The sequence below is a fragment of the Fundulus heteroclitus genome, chromosome 8 (genome assembly GCF_011125445.2).
Source record: "Fundulus heteroclitus isolate FHET01 chromosome 8, MU-UCD_Fhet_4.1, whole genome shotgun sequence".
In the NCBI taxonomy this organism is placed as follows: domain Eukaryota; kingdom Metazoa; phylum Chordata; class Actinopteri; order Cyprinodontiformes; family Fundulidae; genus Fundulus; species Fundulus heteroclitus.
The window spans coordinates 20,521,483-20,545,596 of record NC_046368.1 but is presented as its reverse complement, the minus strand read 5'-3'; the positions used below and the strand labels follow the sequence as shown (position 1 = coordinate 20,545,596).

The following is a 24,114-nucleotide window of genomic DNA, read 5'->3' as shown; positions in this document are numbered from 1 at the left end:
CCTGTCTGCTCAGATTTTGCTCTGGTGCTCCCCTCATACTTCCTGGAAGTTACCCAGCGAGGCCTGAGATCCCCTTTCCCGGGTTCTGTTGGTTCTGTGCTCACTCTGGTCAATCCATCTGTCAACCGCTGCCGATGAGGTCGCCTCGGATTCCTCGCCAGCTACATCTGCCGCCCTCAGCCACTAGCCACCTATCTTCATCTGAGTAGTCACATAGAGTTCTCATGACGCTACTTCTTCCCGGTTAGGTCCGCCCAACCTAATGGTAAGCAGCGCAACTCCTAGCAAGTTTCCTGGCTCTTATTTCAGAAGAACTCACTTGCTCTTTCTTACAGACTCTCCAGCCGTGACGTTCTGACCCAGCCGAGTCACCTGTAGTTCCGTCCATAGACCTGCCTGTTTTCCTTTAATAAAAATCTTAAAACTGTGCATTGCCTCCCGTTCGTATCTGCATGTGGGCTCGTCATCTGAAAACCATGACAGAAGAAGGCTCCGGCCACCAGAGTCCAGCGGATACGTTCGGGCGGCAGATAGCCGCACAGCAGGAACAAATGCAGTCGCTTGGTTTTGCTGTCAATTCTACTCAGGAACAGCTTCAGAGATTAGCCGCTCAGGTTAGCCTACTTGTGGACACAGTCACTTCCGCGAAGACGTCACCTGTCACTCAGGATCACGTTACCCCGCCTTCCGACGCTCCGAGCATGGAGAATCAGGTTTGGACTCCACCACTTGAGGGCGCGTCACCTTGTCCGGAGAAATTCTCCGGTGACGGTGGAAGTTGCGGTGGTTTTCTTTTCCAGTGCAAACTGGTGTTTAACCGTTCTCCCCAGACTTTCGCCTCTGATGAGGTAAGGATATCTTATGTCTTACGTCTACTAACGGGTAGGGCTCTTAGGTGGGCCGAGGCTCGATTCCCTGATTGTCAGTCGTTTGGGATTACTTTTCAGGACTTCATTGCTGAATTTAAGACAATTTTTTCACCTGAGTTGGATTCGGCACAACAGTCTCGTCATCTCCTCACTTTGAAACAGCGCGGTCGACGCGTATCTGATTTTTCCGTGGAGTTTCGTACGTTTGCTGCTGCTGCGGCTTGGCAGCCGAGACCGTTAAAGGCAGCTTTCTTTCAGGCTCTAGACGAGTCGTTAAAGGATGAGTTAGCTCGGGTTGAGGAACCTGAGGATTTTGAGGAGTTTGTAGCACTTGCTATCCGTTTGGATTCTCGATTACGCAGCCGAACCCGTTTTAGATCCAACCTTGCCTTGCAATCATCCACCTCCACCTCTTCTACATTTACCAAGAAGGAACCCCGTTCTTTTACACCTCCTCCTGAACCCATGCAGTTGGGGCAGGTTGGTCTTTCCAATAAGGAACGTCAGCAGCGTGTCTCGGAAAACTTATGTCTTTATTGTGGAGGTGAGGGTCATTACCTCAGAGATTGTCCTGTTCGGCCAAAAGACCGAGTCCGCCGCTCTTAACGGGGGGGATCGGTGGACAGGTTGGGATCTATTCCCCGGGAGGCTGTTAAGGCGTCATTTGGTTCTCGTTGTTGTTTACCAGTTACTTTAATATTCGACCAGGAAAGTTTTGATGTTTCAGCTCTAGTAGATTCAGGCTCTGATTTTAATCTCATAGATCAGGCGGTTGTGGACCAGCTTCGAGTACCTGTCGATCTTTTACCCGAGCCACTCCAGGTCTCGTCATTAGATGGGCAGAGATTGACTCTTATTACCCATCGCACCCGACCATTGGTAGTGATAGTTTCCGGTAACCATCGGGAACAGCTTTCCTTCTTTGTCTTCCCGGTAAAGCGCTCACCTGTGGTTTTTGGAATAGCCTGGTTAAGGGTCCACAATCCGCAGTTTAATTGGGCTGAGTCCCGACTGGAGTCATGGTCACCTACTTGTCATTCCCGTTGCTTGCAGTCCGCTCGGCCCGTAGCCGTCTCCTCTACTTCCTTGACAAATTCCGGAGACATGATTGACCTCTCTCGCGTTCCAGAGGATTACCACGACTTACGGCAGGTATTTAGTAAAACTCAGGCTTGTTCTTTGCCCCCACATCGCCCATACGACTGTGCGATTGACTTGTTACCTGGGGCCCCTCTACCGGTGAGTCGGCTCTATAACATCTCCAGGTCAGAACGTCAATCGCTTGAGAAATACATCAGTGAGTCTTTGGCTACGGGGTTAATTTGTCCTTCTTCCTCCCCATTAGGGGCTGGTTTCTTTTTTGTGGGCAAGAAGGACGGGACCCTTCGACCCTGTATAGATTATCGAGGGCATAACCAGATAACCGTCAAGAATAAGTACCCGCTTCCTCTATTATCATCAGCCCTCGAGCCAGTCCAGAATGCCAAGATTTTTACTAAGCTTGATCTGCGCAACGCTTATCATTTGGTTTGGGTGAGACAGGGGGATGAGTGGAAGACGGCTTTTAAGACTCCGTTAGGTCACTTTGAGTACCTAGTCATGCCCTTCGGCTTGTGTAATGCCCCGGCAGTTTTTCAGGCATTGGTTAACAACGTCCTGCGGGATTTTTTGAATGTTTTTGTTTTTGTCTATTTAGATGACATCCTGATTTACTCTCGTGACCTAGAACAACACAAGCAACATGTGCGACTTGTTCTCCAGCGATTACTAGAAAATCGCCTGTTTGTAAAAGCCGAGAAGTGTGAGTTCCACCAGACTTCAGTTTCGTTCCTCGGTCTTGTTTTGGAGGGCGGTCAAGTGAGGTCAGACCCAGAAAAGATAAAAGCAGTAACGGAGTGGCCAGTTCCTGAGTCACGTAAACAGCTTCAACGTTTCCTTGGGTTCGCTAATTTCTATAGGCGTTTTATCAGGAACTACAGCCAGATAGCTTCCCCGTTACATGCTCTTACCTCCACCAAGGTCCCTTTTATCTGGAGTCCTGAAGCCGATGAGGCATTTAATCGACTTAAGTCCCGTTTTTCCCAGGCTCCCATACTCGTTCACCCTGATCCTGCGAAACAATTCACCCTTGAAATAGACGCTTCAAACACAGGTGTGGGAGCGGTCCTATCCCAACAGTCTGAGATAGATAAGAAGTTACACCCTTGTGCATTCTTCTCCCGTCGCTTGTCCCCTGCCGAGCAGAACTATGATGTAGGCGATCGTGAACTGTTAGCCATTAAGTTAGCCTTGGAGGAGTGGCGGCACTGGCTAGAGGGATCCGAGCAGCCCATCATAATATGGACAGATCACAAGAACCTCTCCTATCTGCAGACAGCCCGTAGACTCAACTCTAGGCAAGCCCGTTGGTCATTATTTTTTTCTCGTTTCAACCTCACCATAACCTACAGACCAGGCTCCAGAAACATTAAACCAGATGCTCTGTCTCGTCAATTTGCCCCATTTGAACAAGAGAAGGAGCCGGAACTTATTCTTCCCCCCACATGCACTGTTGGAGGTCTGCATTGGGATCTGGAGGACAGGATTAACCAGGCGCAACTATTAGATCCGGATCCTGGTACGGGTCCACCGGGACTAAAGTATGTTCCCCAATCTGTTCGTCCGGAGGTTTTACGCTGGTGTCACGATGCTAAGTTTTCCGCCCATCCGGGCATTTATAGAACCCAGTCTCAGGTGTCCCGGCGATTCTGGTGGCCATCGTGGACCAAGGACGTCAGAGACTATGTTTTAGCTTGTCCTGTCTGCGCCCAGAATAAGTCTTCTAACCAGCCACCTTCTGGGTTGTTGAATCCTCTTCCTATCCCCAAACGTCCATGGTCCCACATTGCCATTGATTTCGTTACTGGACTCCCTGTTTCCCAAGGCATGTCAACGATTTTGACTGTTGTTGACCGTTTTTTGAAGTCTTGTCATCTCATTCCCATCCGTAAGCTACCTAACGCCCTCCAGACTGCCCAACTCCTCATTAAACATGTTTTCAAGCTCCATGGTATCCCTGTTGACATTCTCTCTGACCGGGGTCCCCAGTTTATTTCTCAGGTCTGGCGGCACTTTTGCTCCGTTCTGGGTGCCCGTTACACGCTCACCTCCGGATACCATCCTCAAACCAACGGCCAAACAGAACGAATGAATCAACAATTAGAGACCACTCTCCGTTGCCTCACGTCATCTTCACCTACCGACTGGAACAAGTTTTTGCCTTGGGTAGAGTATGCCCTGAACTCTCACATCACCTCAGCCACGGGACGTTCACCTTTTGAAGTTGCCTTAGGATATCAACCTCCACTCCTACCCACAGATGAACTCAGGATTCCCTTCACCTCCGTCAACGACTATATTGCTCGCTGCCAGAATATATGGAAAGAGACGGTTACAGCACTCACTCGCACCGCAGAGCGGAGTAAGAGGTTTGCTGACCAGCACCGCAGACCAGCTCCCCATTATCGCCCCGGTCAGAGGGTTTGGTTACATCCAGAGATGTATTGACTAACCCATCCGCCAAGAAGCTTGCTCCCCGGTTTACTGGTCCCTATGAAATAGAGACAGTTATCAACCCGACCACCGTCCGCTTACGTCTTCCCCCTCACTCTCGTGTTCATCCCACTTTTCATGTATCCCAGATTAAGCCCGTTTTGGACAATGATTCATACCCTCCTTCCGGACCCCCTCCACCCTCCCAGGACAGTCAGAATCCTCGCGTCATCAGGGTTGTGGATGCCCGTCGACGAGGTAGGGGTCACCAATACCTCGTCGATTGGGAGGGTCGCAGCTCTGGGGATCGCTCATGGGTGTCTGCAGCTACCATCGCCAATCAGGATTTGATTCGGGATTTCTGGTCTACTCAGCCCAGCACTTCTTCGTCTGGGCCGCCAGGAGGCGGCCGTTGAGGGGGGGGTAGTGTCAGGGTTCTCTGTGTTGGCTGCTCTAACTCTACTCCTCAGGTGTGTCTAGTTGGCTGAGGAGGCGTGGTCCACACCTGCAGCTCGTTGCAGGCGGCTTCCTCTGGCTTCTTAAGCAGAGCACTGGCAGATGGAAGACGCCGGAGCCTTAACCAGTCGTGGTACGACGTGGCCTCTGTCCCAACTCTCGGAAACCAGCTTGTGAGTTTTTTTGTTACTCTTCTTTTTTGAGTAATTTTTTGTACCTCTCTGTTGCTCCAGATTTTGGTGCTTGGATGCACTCACCTGTCTTGACGTCCCGTCCGAAGAAACAGACCAGCAGACCTGTCTGCTCAGATTTTGCTCTGGCGCTCCCCTCATACTTCCTGGAAGTTACCCAGCGAGGCCTGAGATCCCCTTTCCCGGGTTCTGTTGGTTCTGTGCTCACTCTGGTCAATCCATCTGTCAACCGCTGCCGATGAGGTCGCCTCGGATTCCTCGCCAGCTACATCTGCCGCCCTCAGCCACTAGCCACCTATCTCCATCTGAGTAGTCACATAGAGTTCTCCTGACGCTACTTCTTCCCGGTTAGGTCCGCCCAACCTAATGGTAAGCAGCGCAACTCCTAGCAAGTTTCCTGGCTCTTATTTCAGAAGAACTCACTTGCTCTTTCTTACAGACTCTCCAGCCGTGACGTTCTGACCCAGCCGAGTCACCTGTAGTTCCGTCCATAGACCTGCCTGTTTTCCTTTAATAAAAATCTTAAAACTGTGCATTGCCTCCCGTTCGTATCTGCATGTGGGCTCGTCATCTGAAAACCATGACACTATTAAAGTTTTGTTTTTCTTATAGCTTACACACATTGGTGGGCACTAATGCACCTTGAAGTTGGTCTGCCAACATACTAGTAAAATCCAAAATGCTGGAAACAAAAGTACGGGGTTCAGTTGATGAGCTGTAGATACGGCAAGAAAACGTCAAACACATTTTTATTTATCATCAGTTGTCATTGATGTCTTTATTCTAGAGCTTTTAATTCAAGATTGAGTGAAAAAACAAAACAACTGGACTTTTATTCGGAAGCCGAAGACATTTTGCTTCCAATCCAGGAAGCTTCCTCGATTCAAAATGTCTGGAGTAGTGTGGAGGTCTAAGTTTTATAGACCTGCTGGCAAGGTTCTTCTCATTGGAGAGTCATTAGGCTCATCGTCTGCCTGGCTCACAAGAGGAATGTTGTGATCACATGCATGGAGGTGAGAATTTGGGTGAAATTGGCAGGAATCAAACCTATCGCTGTGTTGTAAGTTTTTGAAAGTTGGAACCTGAGTCATCCTCCTATGTTTAAGGTTGGTTTATCTCGCTTTACGTAAACAGCTTCATTCACCCCTCTCTCAAACCATCTGTCTTCTCTGTCCAAAATGTGAACATTTTGGTCCTCATTAGAGTGTCCTTTGTCTTTGAGGTGCAGGTGGACGGTTGAATCTTGTCCTGAGGAGGATAGCTTTCCTGTGTTGAGTGTCTGTGGAGAGGTTGTTTGGTTTTTCCAATATAAAGATCAGAACATTCCTCACTGCACTGAACTGCATACACCACTCCGCTCATCTTAGATTTTGGGATTTTGCCCTTAGGATGGACCAGCCTCTGTCTGAGGGTCCTGTTGGGTTTGCAATGTACAGGGATCTTGTGTTTGGAGAAGATCCTTGACAAAAGCCCAGTTAGGGTATTCACAGGCTTGGAGACCATCTTTGATGTGTTTTTTGTTCCTTGTTCTTCCCTTCTGTCCTTGTGGGGACATGTTCGGCTCAATGGTATAATGTTCTGATGACTGAAAGTTTGTGTTCCAGTGAGTGGTGAGAATCAAAAAGAAGATATTGATCTGTGTGAGTAGGTTTCCTGTAGACTTCAATGTTGAGGCTTCCATTTCTTTCACACGTAGCTTGTTGTCGTTGGCCTCCTCCCTTGTAAACTTGATGTTGTTGTCACTGAGTTGATGTGTCTGGTGAAAGTTTCTAATCCTTTTGCCTGGATTTTGACCCAAGTGTCGTCCACATATCTGAACCAGAGGCTTGGTGGTGTTTCTCTGAAGGAGTCCATGGTTCTCTCTTCCATTTCTTCCATGTAAAGATTGGCCACAATAGGTGACACTGGAGATCCCGTAGCACAACCATACTTCTGTTCGTTAAAGTGATCATTGAAGTTGAAGTAGGTTGTGGAAAGACAAAGGTCCTGTAGGGTACAGATCTTGTCCGGAGTGAAATTAGTCCTGTTGTTTAAGTTATCGTCATAAACTCAAGATTGAGTAATTTCAGTGTTTGCTTTTAAATACAGCATCAATTACATGCGCCACAAGGCATAGATGACCAAAAAGTTGGCTTCACTCAACTCATATTCCACTAGCGCAAATATCAGAATCACTACCACTAAACTTCAGAGGCCACACAAATATTGCAAAAAGCTATTTAGAAAGAAAGCAGACTGCTAGTGATATAAGATGCTAAAGACAACCTGAAAGGTCAACTCCTCAACAAAGTTGTATTTTGTTTAACTATAGCAAAACCCTGTTTTACAGCAATCCCTTTCTCAAACTAGATGAAATGTCGCTTCTGCTCTAAATGAAAAGAAGATTCATAGTTTTGGTAACTATTAAGCAGAAATTAGAATCTGCTGAAAATGATGGTTTACAAAACCATAAGTCGACAACAACAATACTGATCAGTATCACTCTTATTAGGACCTTTCCAGTTTCATGCAATTAATTATTTTTCTTTACATTTTGGATTAATGAAAAACAATTCCTACTATCTGAGGAAAACTTTCAAAAAACATCTTTCAAATAATGTCAATTTTGGCTACTTATATGCAAGCCAACATCGAATGGATGGAGATGCCTGCAGGTATCTGATGGAGATTTGTCAAAAATAAACCACACCATGATGTAGATTATGCAGCTTTCCCACTAGGCATGCAGGTGCGTGCAAAACATTTCTCAAGAAGGACATGGAAATTAAGTTATTGTAAAACTTATATGAATAACATTTTATTGCCAATATAGAAACTGTTGTTTAAAGGTTCCTCAGTTTTATGAGTATCTGTATCCATTTTATTTTTATTTTGTTGCAGGCATCTGATGGTCCATTATTTATTGCCACGGATAGAAAGATTTGGTTCTAAACGCACCGTTTGTGCTTCATGTGTAGGATTTGTCTGTGTGTGGTGACATCTGATGCGCCGACTCAAGCCTCAGCTCACTTTTTGTGCAGCTGGCCCAAATTTCTGAATGGATTTTTGCTTAGACAATCCTCTCAAGGCTGCAGCTATTTCTGTTGTGAGGGGGCACCTTTCTTACCACATTTTGTTCTTCTTTACCAACCTTCTATGAATGTGCAATAACTTTTTCACAATATTCTAATTCTACAAGAAACCGAACTTTGGCTTTTTGACATTTGTAAGTCATATTCATAAAAATCACAAGAAATAAAGTGTGTGGATGTGTAATAAACTTACACAATATTTAAGTTTCATGTTCTGAAATGAGCGACTAAATTATTAAACTGTTCATGAGATCTTTTGACATGTACTTCTAGTTATTTCTAGCATTCAGCGCAATAAACATATTTTCCCCAGTCTATGAATAAATACCCTTTTGATTAAAAAAACATTTATCCCTAAACATTCACACATGCTGTGACACACATTACCTCCCACACTGCACTTTTATGAGGGAAAAGTGTTTACACAGCAACTCTTTCAAGTCAGTACATTTTTGCCATGCTGTACATCACCCGCTGCAGGTCTGCCCTGTGGGCGGGGAGGGGCTTTTTAATAGGCCATTCTACTAAGCAGGGTTTGCCATGTAAAAAGTGGTGTGGCAAGCAACGGCGGCAGCACCATAAATCTCAGGCTGCAGAACAAAAACGAGCACGTTTTGCTTACTTGTTCAATACTGCTTGTTGTGTTTAGATTTGATGAAATGCTGGTCAGAATTGTGTTTTCTTACATGCATACAAGCCAAGATCTCTTTATGATTAGATTTGAAGTATTTGGAGATGCATATCAGCGTTATTTGACAGAAAAATGTTTGAAGTTTTTTTTCAAGCTTCATAGTAAGTGGAAACTTGGTAGATTTCACAGATGCTTTCTGACTTAAATGACATCAACATTTCAACATTTCTGCTTGCATCATATTCTTATTGCATTCACATTATATTTGCAAGCAACAAATATATTCCCAGATAAAAACCTAGAATAAATTTTACATTTTGACATTTGTTCCTAAAAAAAAAAAAACAGAAGAAAACAGTTCCCAATGTTAACTCTTCAGTAAGTGTCACAGCCTCATCACGTTTTCCTCATTACAGTAGATATGAAAAATCTTATGAAGAATTTCAGATGTTTCTATGACTGCCTCTGCAATACAAAGTTAGAATCCAATAAAAAAAGTTTGCTTACCGGAAGTTCTGCATGAACTGTTTGAACTTATCCACTCGTCTCGAAAGCGGGACGATGATGTTAATCAGGACATTGGTTGTGTCCATCCTTTCATTTTTGACCTTCAGCAGGGGCCCGAAAGGCCGGAAGAGGACCAAACGTCTGAATTCATGACTCGCCTCCCCTCTGAAGGTCAGCTCGTACAGCGTCCCTTTGTCCTTCTCTGTGCGAGTGATCCCTGATGGAGAAAAGATACAGAGCTGGACTCATCAAACAAGCATAAGTGCAATGATAAGGTTACTTGTCATTACTGGCCTTTATGGCTTTGTGATGTGAGAAAATCTTAGCATTTCTTCATCTTATTGTGAACAATAAAACTCTTAACTGCAAAGCTAAGGAAAACATATTCCTTTGACTATTAATAGTAAGCTTATAGCAGCCTTTGGATGAACATAGAAATCTTTTTTCCAATTCATTTAGTTTAACCAATTAAAAAATAATCTGCTTTTATATATTTAAAATGCAAGTCAATTTTTAATAATATAAATCTACAATAAAACCCCACATTATTCATACCCCTGGCAGATTTAGGTTTAAAGTAATCAGATCTTTTTATCAACTCGTTTCCTCTGACGGAAGTGATATTAACGTTTTTAGTCCTGACTTGAATCTGACAGAGAAGCAAAGACGCCTTCGAACATCAAAGACATGGAACTCATCACTAAAGATAAATCATCAAAATACCAGCGGAAACATGCAAAACATTTGTAAGCACCTATTAGAAGGCTTTGCTTGCTGTAATGCCAAGATGAATGAGGCACCAGTTAATTTAGGTGGGATTTCACCTTTTGTATGACCATTTATCTCCATAATGTTGCAAAACAGTTCAGTATTGAAAGAAACAAACGGTTAGGTCTAGGTTAATGGGAACAATACAGTTTGTTTTTCGAGTGCAAAGTGGAAGTACACTGAAACAAAAGCAAACACGTAGGTTAGACGTGGGATACAAACTTAAAGGGAGAACAGAAAGAACAAAAATATTGATTTGTATTCAGTTTTGGTTTAATTTATCTTGCTTTTCTTGTTTTTTGCCAATGTATGTTTTAGTTCTCCTGTTTCAGATCTTATATGTTTTGAATTCGAGTCTTCTTAAATATACAAGCATATGACAACAAGATTTCATTGGTCCCAGGATAACTAACTTTTTTGTGGCATAAAAAAAAATATCACAAAAAGTGAGGAAATTTATGTTTGGTCAGTACGGTAATTTATTTGTTGTAACAATGCTTCTTGGCAATAAATCATATACCGCTAGAGAGGCTGTTTAGTTGACTTCAGATAATCCCACATGTGATTCATCAAATGATTCATCAGTGTTATTAAACCTTTGTTTATATAGGTAGTCTCAATAAGACAAGTTCTCATTCATAAGAGAGACCTGTTCGCACATACAGTATGCTTGTACAGAACAATAATACAACATTTAACAAAATACAAGGTTTAAAATACTAAATATTAACAGAGTTGAGGATATGGGTTATGCCCAAGAGACACTTGCTAAATTCTCCCTGCCGATACTTACAGCGCTGCACAACGGCTTATTGTGCCATTGACTCCTTTTCTGTGTCATTTAGCGGATGGCACGATTAAAGTTTGAATAAACAAGACATACTGCAAATAAAGCAATTTATTAATTTAACAACAAGGGGCCTCTTTAGTGTGTGGGAGAACAATTCACAATGATAATCACCGAGCAACTCCCATTCATGCATATCACCAGGTTGGTCACACACTTAACTCTGCTTCTCAAGCCACAAATGCATTTCCTTACCATTTAAGGATTTAAGTTTTATTACAAAAAATAATTATTAGAACAAAGAAATAAGCAACCAAAAAACAAATATGATTTCCATTTGTACCAAGTTTACTAATAAAAAACTAAAGCATTTTTTTTTAACCACTGCGATCATGATGAAAGCCTCATGCATCAGCTGCGTGTGTCATACTGACATGTTTGGTTTTTACAGGGTACAAAGCTAATGAGGACACATGAGATATTTACCCATTCACTCTCCCTTTTTTTGGGCCAAGAGCCATAACAACAGGCAACACAAAGGCACTCTCAGACAGAGAGGCTATTTTTGTCATCTGCACTAACATTCTTGTTACAGGCTTTACGTCAGCTGCTGCCCCAAGAGGAAAGTTGTTTTTCCCAATTTTTCGGCCGTTACGAAGATTTTTATTTCATTTTTTTTTTACTCGCCAGTGTGAAGTGAGGTCACTTTGCAAAGAGAGAAAAAGGGAAATCTAATAAAGAACAAAAACGAGAAGTGGGACCAGACAGAAGTGAACCCGATATAGAAAGTAAGAGTGTGGAACAACAAAAGGAATATCAGATCTTGGAAGAAAGAATGGAGACAGTACCAGTAACGGATGGTGGCTCATTTGATGATGACGGCTAAAAAGAGCAGTCAAATGGAAGGGTTTCTACGGCCTGAGATTGACAGCCTGATGGCAGCCTGAATTAAATAGTGTTAAATTGGCCAGCTTCCTGTGATAGAGGGCCTCATTTCCCAGAGGGGCATGATGAGCTTTCGTTTAGTGCATTTGCTGAACAATTTAGGGTAAAAGCCTTCCCTTACCGTCTTCTGCCTATAAGCACTTTTCTGTCTCTTTCCGAGGACTTAGTGGCTAGTTGGCTCATTTTGCGAACCTTTATTGCCTGTGTTTAGTTTCCACTCACTAGTTTGTTAATGCAGCTCTAAATCTCCAGAAAACACTGATGCCAGTCTCTTCATTTTGGCTGGCTTTAATTTAGATAAGAACTGCTTGTTCAAAATGTAATACAATTAAAGGGCATTAGGGAGAATTAAAATATGGCAAGCAGAGAAGCAAGAAAATCATAAGGAGCAGCGAGCATTGTCCTACCCTCCAGACAATATAGAGGCTATTATGATAATGCACAAAGATACAAATTGGCTGGTGACTGGAATTTGTCTACTTTGTGCTTGTAAATTATGCATAAGTGCTACCAGGTCGTGCTGACAATAACACTCTTCAATGTGGATGTAAACATGACCCAGCAATTTTCTGGATCACTGAGGGGTTCAAAAAGGAAGTCAGCAGAACAAAAACTGTATTCCAAAAAAAGTTAAAAAACAACTTTTATCACCAGCATATAACAAAAACTGTAAGAAACCGGAAGTTTTTGCTGTCTGCTAAGCAGATAATAGGAAGGTAAATACGTTGCAAAAATGAAGCAGTTTTTTTTTTATTAGTCCAATGATATCTGTTATGGAACATGTTGGTTTCGGATGTGTTGCTGTCTTTTAGGAAACCTCAGATATTGGTATGGTTTAAACACGAGGTTCTTTCAGAATGATAACCTTAAATGAAAATACCAAAAATAGATCACAGGACTGAAATGACTTTGAAAATGTCTTCATGATTGGACTGAATTAACTGGTCATGTCTGTATATAAACCAGATCTCTTTATCTTGTAAAGTGCCTTAAGGTCACATTTGTTGTGAATTAGTGCTATATAAATAAACTGAATAGAAATGTGTTTTTTTTAATCAGAAAGCCACAACTATTCCTACTATGACTATAAAAGGATAACATTTTCTTTACTACAGTGAGTTATTTTTTTCTGACATGATTTTCTCATCATGGAGTCTGCTTTTTTTTTTTTTTTTTTTGTGATGGGAAATATTTCCAAGCAGCTAAATTTGTCTTTCATGGAGTTGAGAGAAAAATGTATTTCCCTTCTTTCAGCTGTAGTTATTGAAACTGCTAGCACATTAAAGATTTGCCTTTTAATTTTATCAACGTACGTCATGTTACAGGAAAAATTACGAATGTTTTGGAGTTGAACAGCCAGAGTCCCAAGCTGAACCTAAGGAAATCTGTAGAAGGAGCTAAAAATCCAATCTCAAAGAAATGGAGCCGGAATAAATTAGTCACTCCAGCACGTCTCAATAAAGGGACTAAAATGTAGGAACAGTTTCACGGAAAATGTACCGTAATTTATCTTGATTGAGGTAATCGGCCTCTGGGTAGTCAGAGCTAAGCTGAGAGTCTACCAACTAATGATGAAATACATACAGGGGACTGATGTTTTACAGGCAGTAATGCTAACTTCACTAGTCCTGACTATGGGCCTAGTTGCTAGTAAAGATAGTAAAGACAGTTTAAAAGGTCCAATTTCTAAAAAGCTTTTTTAAATAAGAGTAAAATCCTGTTTTAAGTAACTGCAGTATAACACAGACGGCTCATTGACTTTTATTGATTTTCAACCTTTTCTGTAAACTAACCCTGACAATAACCCAAAACCTAACCATTACCAGTGTATGCCTAACCTTAACCTAAGCTTAATTCACACCATAGTCCTAAACCGTACTGTTGGCAAAAAACTAAGTTACGACCAGCAAAATGTTCCCAATTTGGTACAAGTGGTCCTCACTTTGATGGTGAAATCGGTAAAATGGCCCTCACTCCTCCTGCCTAAACAGCAGCGTGCACACGCAGACACACCCCCTCCCACACAAGCACACACACACGCTTCCAGTTTGAATGAAGAGCAGCTGTGCTCATTTCCTGCAGTTTTGATCTGAGCAAACTGAGGGGATATCCTGGCAGCGCTTCTGCACAAACACTCAGATTTATGACCTTCCAGGAATATACAGTGCCGGTTGGAAGGAGAGAAAAAAAAAAAAGGGCACAGAAAAAACGCCGGTGTTCTAGCGCTAAGATGTATCCTGAGCGATCTGATCTGAAGCAGCACATATTTCCTGTGGTACGTGTGTGATGGTGCTCAGGATGGGCCGAGGATGTATTCAGTTCCTAATACTCAGCTTGTCCTGTGGCCCTTGAGCCATGTTCTTACAGAATAAAATATGCCGGGGCACACTCCAAGACCCCCTATTTCCACTTAAGTGACTCCATACATGCCACTGAGGTTTGACAAGGATGTTGTTGTTTGTGAACAAAAAAAACGTTAAAAAAAAGAAAAAAAAGCATCCTAACTCACAGGATGCATCACATACAGAAAACTTCCTGCTTGTCTTTTATGTCAATTCCTGCAGTGACAGTCAAGAAAGCAGCTGCGACTGCAGCAACAAAGCTCTCAGATGTGTCCTGACAATGAAAGCTATTAATGCACATATTTCTGCTGACTGAGTGCTGTCCTGATGAGACCCCAGAGAGTCAAATCAGGTCAAGAATTATATCTCAATCCCCCTATAGGTTAATCTTAGGAAATAAGGTGACCTGATAATTTGACCTAAAATACTTAAGACATTTCTAATAAGGAAAATTCTAAACTTATTTACACTTTAACTAAATGGCTGATCATCTAAGAGTAAAGAAGCATTTGCATCGACTGTGAAATCTAAAACTCTCCTTCTACTAAATTAATCACGCATCAATTTGGCAATTGATCATTCCGTGTAACTCTGATATGCTGACAGCTCCATGCCCACGCACATCTGAAGACATCAACTAAAAAAAGGGAAAAAGCCTTCTGTTCATCTCAACCAATTCCTGCAGGACTCATTCTGCCCTAATTAAAGCAACATTATTGTTTTTAAATGCAGTGATGTGTTGTTTGAGCTGAAGATGTCGCAAGAGACCTTAAAAAATAAATAAATTCCTGAGCGCAAACAATTCAAAGAGTAAAGCTAAATAAAATCTGTCAAAAAATTATCTCTGGGAAGGGATTTCGGTTTTGCTGGCCCCGTCATCATAAAACGCTGTGCGGAACATGCTTTGTACCACACCTTTCCGGGTGCACTGCACAGCCAGCACTGTAGAAGCAGGAGCATTAAAAACAACCATGTCTGTTGACCGATGGAGACATTGCCCACACAGAATACAGCTTACGGTGAGAAAAGGTAATTTACCAGCCTTTTGCTTCAGAGACTGATTCAGTAGGAAAACAGCAGAGTATACAATCTGCAGTTTGTGGGCTATTGCGCCACAGGGGTCCGCTGATACGGAGCTCTGCAACATTGCAAATACATTTTTTAAAGCTCATTCTTAGTTCTCCAAACAACTTTACAAGTCTGTGTTGACTTTCTGACCAAATGATAGGATAAGATGAATTATAGATATAAAAATATATACACATAAAAATATGGTAGTTAAAATATACACTGAACTTAATGCTTATCAAATGCGGGGTTTGGATTTTTACAATAAGCGGGTGCTGCCTCAGATGAAAATCTAAAGACTATACTTTATCATTTGTGTCGAGCTGGCTGCTGCTGCCGCCGCCTGTGAGACGGACTAACCTACTTACTCAGCTAAAGAGAGGTTTTAATTTATGGAAATGCATTAAATATTCAATGCAAAAGCTAAATGAAATCCCACGGTTTCAATACGTTTTAAACTTTGCTTAACAGTGTAATGTAGCAACAGAATATTACAAATATTTTTATAAAGACTCGTTCATTAATAACTTAAATTATAACTTGCACTGAATATGAAAGTTTAAGCGTTGCAGTTAAATGGCCTCGAAAAATTGTGATACCCTTTTAAACCTTTCCTGTTTTGTCTTTGTAAAACTATAAATTTTGGTGTGTTTTATTGGGTTTTGAATCAGCACAAAAGTTTTTGGGGTTTTTTTAACGGGAAAAAAAATCTGAAAAGTAAGGCAATGCTTTTGTATTGTATGCTGGTATGTTGGAAAAAAAATTATTGTTAAGAATTGTTATACATTGCAATCATAAATAATTAATGTTCTATTACTCTGTGTACTAGCTGAAGCTAATACACCTTTATGTGCCGTACTTAGGCTTGCAGGACATTGTGAGATTCGAAACAAATATGTTGTATGCTAATGAGTGAAGGAGGAAGAGCACATGTCTTCAAGGTCGCTGATTGTCTACAACTGTTTCCTCATGAGGAGGAGAACACACTTTGATTATGGACCCTGGGAAAAGAAGAACCCTGGGAAAATGTTGGGCAGAGTGTGGATAACAAATACTGATACATTCAGTATTAGATTAATTCAGCTCCATCTGGGAAAGGCTGTTTTCTGTCATTTCTCTTTCAGTGAGGTGAAAATGGAGAATTCTACCAACATGGTAGCAGAGAAGCTGGTCAGGAGTCAGAAGATAGATGAGTTACTACTCATGTACTTTATACTACTATAGACGCTAAGAATACACCCAGGACTGTAGCAGATTGGTGTAGATCAAAGCATATTCATGTGTTAGAATGGCCCAGTCAAAGTCCAGACCTAGTGATGTACACAAATGTTCTCCAGCCAATCCGATTGGACTCTAGCCTTTTTGCAAAGAAATGCAGGCAACATTTTTCAGTCTCAGATCTGCAAAAGCTAGTAGAGGGGGGAAAAAACTAAAAGACGCACGGCTGTATTTGCAGCAAAAGACGCCTATACCGTTTTTTTTACTAAGTATAGGCCCAGGGGAGCCAAAAACAAAAATGCACAACCTTCTTCAGATTGTTATTGGAAGAAAACTTAAAATCCCTGCCTTATTTTCCTCCCACTTCCCAGTTATGCAAACATACTATACATATGTTATGTATAGTATGTTTGCATAACTGCACAGTAGGAGGAAAATAATGTATGGGGTTCAATTACAGTAATGTTTGTGGTCATATCGTGACAAATTGGGAAAAGGTGCATGGGGCACGCCTTTTGCCAGGGAATATAAAACATTCTCTGAGGCAATGTTCTTACCTTCTATAAAGTCAGATGGCGTGTAGACCTTGCTTGTTTGAGTCTTTTCTGCCGGGCCCCCGTTCTCCTTTTGTGACGAGGGAGTGTTGAGACTGCGCAGAGCCGTCTCCAGCACCTCTCCCAGCTCGTCTCTCTTGTCTTTCCTCACAGGTTTCTCCTCAGGATGACGGGTGAGCCCCATTTCCAGTTGGTACACCCGTTGCAGGGTGAAGCTCTCAAAGGGCACCACAGCGTACTCGTTGGGCAACCTGGTGCCAGAGGTCACCTCAGCCTTGGACAACTGAGTTCTAAGGTACTCCTGCAGGTCAGACTGCTGGCTCTTGGCCCCCTGAACCTCTCCCAAGCCGCCCGCCTGGGATTCAGTGTCCCCCCCCTGCCCCTCGGCTGGCCCCTTTCCAGCCGTCTTCAGGCTCTCCTGCACTCTCTTCAGCTGCAGACTGCGTTCCTGCAAGTCCTCCTTCAGCTGAGCGATCTGTTTCTTTAAGGAGGAGATGTAGAGGCGGTGTTGCTCCTCACGCTCTTGGAGGAGCACCTGGTAGGGATGCGCTGCTGGCGGACCCCGGCTCTGGGCAATATCTCCAGCTCCTCTGGTCCCAGCGGGCCCTGCTCCGATCACGGGCCCCGGACCTCCGAGGCTCGGGTGATTCGACCCTGCGTGGGGCAACACGTGACTCAGCGGAGGGCTGTTGGAATGTGGGGGGCTGCACGTCATCAGATAGAGGAGGGAGAGGGAGCAGCAGAGGAGCACCAGCAGACCCCCGATGCGGGACACCCAGGTCAGCAGTCCGCGCCTCAACATAACTGCATGTGGCATCAAAACTCACACTTTCAAAAAATATCATGTAACCTCACACACGGCAGCCTCGATCAAAACAATCCATTTTCGATGATGTTCCATCACTTAGTACGGAGGCGGGCGGCTTATCAGCATGACATCACTCATTCTGAATTAGGTCACTGCCTCTCAGATCCCCATTTCGGTAAATTGTTTTGGCACCGGCAGCCCAAACGAATGAGTCAATACTTATACAGAAGAAAACTCTCTCTTTTCCTGCTGGGCCACTCCGCTTCATGGTCTGCTGGAGGACTCCATCCCAGACGTCGTCCGTCACTCATAGGCGACTCATCTGTTTGCATTTACTCCGACTCCTGCACTCTGTCCACACTGTCGTCTTCATGTCTGTCTCGCTCTATGTGGGAATGAAAAACATTCAGCCGCACGAGCCTGGCTGAGGCCGGGTGATGCATTGAGATAAAAATGTAATGTTTTAGCAGGAGCGTAAATCCTTTCTGCGGTCAGTGGTGGGTTTTCATCTTGGCTTCCTGACAGAGGAGACAAGAGACAGAAACAGTCACGTCACATTTAAAACGTTACAAATCAGAATCCCCCCGCAGCCTCAATGACAGACTGATCTCAGGGTGGCAAAAAAGTGCTAACTACGCATACTTTCAGGGCCACGACAATGTTGTTAGATATGTGTCATACTATGAGGTTGAAAGCAAAGAAGTACTGTATGTGTACACAGCCATGGGTTCTGTTACTGATCGCAGGGCATGTCAGGGTTTAATGAAGTAACGTTCCCAATTTTCTTTCATGTTATTCCTACACTTTAAAGTCCTTTTAATGAGATACCAGACAGAGAGCTGGAGTGCTTAGTTTTCTCTGGCTGCCCCTACCCCACCTGTTGCTGAACACTTGCAAAATGCTTGACTTCCGCTGCTGGGAAATACAGTACTTTAGGTCATGAAAACACCATTTTAACAAAACGCATATAAAACAGTTTTCCCGATATTTTGCAGATAGACCCTTTATCAGACATTTTTATTAAAAACACATCATGCAAGCCCTTTGGTATATCAAAAATATGTGGAGTCAGTGGGAGTAAGCTGGTTGTGAGGGTAAAGACAGCAGGTACAGCTGCAAATTTCCTAGTTTTCATCTATAACGACTGATACATGGAGAATATAAAAACAGTTTACATACTGCACGGACACTGAAGGTGCTTTAAGGGTTTAGTTAACCTATTTTAAAAACTGAAGTCTGTTTGCTACAAGCAGCCGACTGCAAGCTAGCTACCTGAGCTAATGACCTGACTAAATATCTGCTAGTTGTATTCCCAGTATTACGCTATAAAGAACAGGACAAAAAGGTATAACACTCAGCACCACAGGCACTGGAAATTTACCATTAAACTGAACAGATGTTTATTTTGTGTTTTTGTTGAAGTCTATGTATAAAAATAAAAACAATGGTATGGATTATTATTGTTAAAACTCTAGTTATTAATCCTTTTTTTGAAGTAGCAGGTAGCACTACCAATTTGTGTCTCTGTTTTTGAACAAAAGCAATTAAATCCCACATTTAAATTCATTATGATTCCTTGGTGTTTTGGAACAAGGTTCTAAAAAGATGAAAGTCTAATAAATTGTCTTTCTGCTTCCTTATGCAACCCCTAATTTGGGATATTTTAATATTTTTCTATAGAATCAAATGGTCACATTCATAGTTTAGGGTTTTAGCTGCCCTCTTTTTAAAGCAGCTCCTTTTTGATTTAGACATTAACTATTCTGTGGACTGCTTTGATCTGCTTCTGCAGACATTTTAAGTCCCCGGTGTGGCTATAGCCTGCACAATCGGGTTGACTAAAACCCAATTGTGTTATGTACTGGCCGAAAAGCTATATCTACAAGTCTATCATAAAGAAAATAAAGCAAAGACTTCTCACTTATGATCAACTATGTTATAAAATATAGTTAAAATTAAAAGCTTCTGTCAGAATCAAAACCAGTAAAATTTAGTAGGATTTTTTTTGTGTAATTGTTGATGTGCCAAAACATAGAACTGACAGTATTCAGAGTTAAAATTAAAGGATTCTAAAAAAAAAATAAAAAAAAATCTCATCAACTTAAATTGCCATGTGGAGTGGGAAAAAAAAAGTTAATGAGGAGATCAACCATCTGTTTTGATTATTTTTTTATGTTTTTATGCAGTCTTACAATTTAAAAGCCAGTTGGATGGTTGACATGCACATTAGTAAACCAAGCCATGGGTAGCATGAACATCTGTTAATGCATAATTATTACTGAACAGCATATACATACAGTAAAGGCTTGTGGCTGAAATGATATAATGCTGTATTCCTTCATATCAGCTGTTGCATCAGAGTGAAACACTTGCATGACTCTGGTATTATAAACAGAAATTCATGTCTTTAACTTAGCTGCATTGTTAATTTAACACCAAAACCATTACGAGGTGCAATCAAACTCAAACCAAATTAAAGAGCAAGGAGACGCAGCATGAATGATAATAAAGAAAGAACTTAGATCCTTGTTTAATCGGAAAGGTTTTATGTAACAGGAAATATAAAAAAATTATCTGGTCTGTACTGCACTTCACTGCATTTTCCATCAAACAGATAAAAATAACGGAATAATCCATGTGTCAAATGGATAGTTGGTGTGTTTGTAGTAGGGCTGTACAATTAATTGCATCTGCAATATAATCGTGATTTAAAAAACCCCCAAAAAACACAATTTCCAAATTGCAGAGGCATGCAATTTTTGGTTACGTAATATTTAACGAGTTTAGGATACGTCCTTTTCATCTCCAGCCCTTTGGCTGGAGGTAATATGCTCTTCCTTCCCATCACACAGGAAGGAAGAGAGAGTTGCAGCTAGCAGGCTGATCAACGCAAGCGAGTTAGAAGTAAGAACTTTTCCATCCAACAGTGAAGTGTGTGACAATGGACTCTGAACAAGAGATCATTCAATGTTTTACTGGTGTGAAGAATTTCAAAATGTATTTAATATATTCTAAGTATTCACTAATTTCAGTTTTATTTGCATTTTTATCTTCAGAAGAAGTATTCTATTTTTCCCCAAAGGGCACCCACATTACAATTAATGGGTGCACGTTTTTTTTTTTTTTTTACTGATAAGATAATTTCAGTTTATCAATTGGAGTTTGTTGGATTATTACTAAATTACCGGAAACGTTCAGGAATTTTGCCGTTTAATTAAGTACTAGTAAAACTGTTTATTAAATAGCCTTGTTTATCAGCTGCACTTTGTAATCCATGTTAAACAAGGATTGATGTTTAACTCAACAAGCTATTCTCTTGGATAAAAATATTCGGCTCATTAAAAAAACTGTTTAATTTCTTGTTTTAAATAGACCTCGTCCACAAACGTGTATATTTATAGAGCATATTTGTTCCTTGTAATTATTGCACAGGAAAATCGAAATAATCTCAATCTTGGTTGAAAGACGAAAAAATTAAAAAAAAGTAAAAAAAAGAAAAATCACAATTTAGATTTTTGGTAAAATCGCACAGCTGTAGTTTGTAGTAATACATTGGGCATGTTTTTTGGTCAGACTGTCTTTTTTGCTGTACTGGTGTGAACATTTAGGTCACTAACTGAGGCCTGTACAGACAGAGATTAAGCTCTTGTTTATATTTTTGTACTTTCTTTGTGGACTGTAGACTTTGGGAAGACCATTCCTGGACATCTGCTGCTTGCCAACTGTCTGAACGTTTTCCACTGGAGAAAAACCTCACTTTAGAATGACTGACCTATTTTTTGCATACTTGAAGTTAGATAAAAATATTTTAGGGAATCTGGTAAAGACCAGATCCTTTTGATTCTGTCTTGATACATAAAACCCAATAATTTAATGAGGATGTAATGTCTGAAGATGACTACATACAGTTGTGGTCAAAAGTGTACATACACTTGTAAAAAAATCATAATGTTATGGCTGCCTTGAGTCTTCAATAAGTTCTACAACTCTTATTTTTCTGTGATAGAGTGATCGGAACACATACATGTTTGTCACAAAAAACAGTCATAAAGTTTGGTTCTTTCATAAATTTATTATGGGTCTGCTGAAAATGTCACCAAATCTGCTGGGTCAAAAATATACATACAGCAACATTAGTATTTGGTTACATGTCCCTTGGCCATTTTCACGGCAACTAGGCGCTTTTGGTAGCCATCCACAAGGTCCTGGCAAGCTTCAGGTTGAATGTTTGACCACTCTTCTTGACAGAATTGGTGCAGTTCAGCTAAATGTGATGGTTTTCTTGCATGAACCTGTTTCTTTAGCACTATCCACATGTTCTCAATGGGGTTTAAGTCAGGACTTTGGGAAGGCCATTCTAAAACCTTAATTCTAGCCTGGTTTAGCCATTCCTTTACCACTTTTGATGTGTGTTTTGGGTCATTGTCTTGTTGGAACACCCAACTGCGCCCAAGACCCAACCTTCGGGCTGATGGTTTTAAGTTTTCCTGCAGAATTTGGAGGTAATCCTCCTTCTTCATTATCCCATTTACTTTCTGCAAAGAACCAGTTCCACTGGCAGCAAAACATCCCCAGAGCATAATACTACCACCACCATGCTTGACAGTAGGCATGGTGTTCCTGGGATTAAAGGCCTCACCTTTTCTCCTCCAAACATATTGCTGGGTGTTGTGGCCAAACAGCTCAATTTTTGTTTCGTCTGACCAGAGAACTTTCCTCCAGAAGGTTTTATCTTTGTCCATGTGATCAGCAGCAAACTTCAGCCGAGTCATAAGGTGCCTTTTCTGGAGCAAGGGCTTCTTTCTTGCACGGCAGCCTCTCAGTCCATGCCGATGTAAAACACGCTTGACTGTGGAGACTGACACCTGTGTTCCATCAGCTTCCAAATCCTTGCAGACCTGCTTCTTGGTGATTCTTGGTTGACTCTTGACCATCCTGACCAATCTCCTCTCGGCAGCATGTGATAGCTTGCGTTTTCTTCCTGATCGTGGCAGTGACACAACTGTTCCATGCACTTTATACTTGGGTATAATTGTCTGCACAGTTGCTCTTGGGACCTGTAGCTGCTTTGAAATGGCTCCAAGTGACTTCCCTGACTTGTTCAAGTCAATAATTCGCTTTTTCAGATCCACACTGAGTTCCTTTGACTTTCCCATTGTAGCTTTTGTAGCTGAGTCTAATCACTGGGTCAAATGAGCCCTATTTAAATGGGCTCATGAGAAGTCAACAGCTGTAGTCAATCAGAATCACTTAGAAGAAGTGAAGAGGCCATGACATGAAGCTAATTTGATTGACACAACTCGCTACATCACCAAAGTTGACAAATTTTGTTGCTGTATGTATATTTTTGACCCAGCAGATTTGGTGACATTTTCAGCAGACCCATAATAAATTTATGAAAGAACCAAACTTTATGACTGTTTTTTGTGACAAACATGTATGTGTTCCGATCACTCTATCACAGAAAAATAAGAGTTGTAGAACTTATTGAAGACTCAAGGCAGCCATAACATTATGATTTTTTTACAAGTGTATGTACACTTTTGACCACAACTGTAATGTGTGCAACGGTGATATGTATATTTAGCAGCGCAAATGTGGATCTTCTGCATGTATTTTTGTTGGATGGTGTTTCAGTATTTGAGTTACTATACACATCAGTAAATGCATCTCTGTATCAGTCTCTGTCCCTCTGGACTCCCCACACAGTCAGCTCTTTGACCCGACAGCCTGAAGCCGTAGCAAATGAAAGGATTAGTATGTGGTGGAGGTGAATACTGAACTGTGCTCCGAAACATGGAAGGGATCAGGAGACAGAGGGCGTCTCTCCCGCCAGACCTCCACAGCTGACTCCAAAATGTTCGAGGAGAATGTGATGAGGGAGAAGTGGGCGAGTCTGCGGTGGAGAGGGAGAGAGCCTTTTGAGACAAAGAATCATCCTCAATTACAGGAACCCCCTCATGATATCATTAAGAAGCCATAAATCATTAAATATGGAATGAGGTTAAACGTAGCTAAATGAGACACGCATTTTGGTTTGCAACTGGTGCTAGTTACTGCTGTCACTTCCTTTTTTAAGGATTACATCACTTGTGGTTTTGGACTCGATTTTTTGTAGATTTTAGTAAAAGGTTTTTAAAATGAGCAGGTCAATTAACTCATGTCAACAACTATAATCTATCCTTCAGTTTTTAATTGCCAGTGGTAAGAAAACAAAGTACAAGAGGTTAAACCAGCTCCCATCTGACTACCTAATAACTAACTGCGGAGCAGCAGACAGCAAGTGATTTATCTCAGCATAAAGACTCCTCACATTGTTCCTTTTTTATTGCAGCTATTGGGCTGGCTATTCTGTCTCCAATACAAAA

At 41.7% G+C, this 24,114-nt stretch overlaps 1 protein-coding gene across 2 annotated transcripts in view; it reads right to left on the bottom strand.

Annotated features, from left to right (window-relative positions):
* csgalnact1a (chondroitin sulfate N-acetylgalactosaminyltransferase 1a) overlaps positions 1 to 24,114 on the bottom strand; it is a 58,294-nt gene that overhangs the window by 20,903 nt on the left and 13,277 nt on the right. Inside the window, exons 2-4 of one of the 2 annotated variants that reach the window (XM_021307174.2) lie at positions 23,530 to 23,642; positions 16,942 to 18,264; positions 9,257 to 9,473 (exon numbers count right to left, since the gene is read on the bottom strand). In XM_021307174.2, the coding sequence (XP_021162849.2) occupies positions 9,257 to 9,473; positions 16,942 to 17,755 (1,031 nt within the window). In that variant the 5' untranslated portion in view covers positions 17,756 to 18,264; positions 23,530 to 23,642. The remainder of the gene's footprint in view (positions 1 to 9,256; positions 9,474 to 16,941; positions 18,265 to 23,529; positions 23,643 to 24,114) is intronic. The other variant, XM_012879763.3, reaches the window with a different exon arrangement.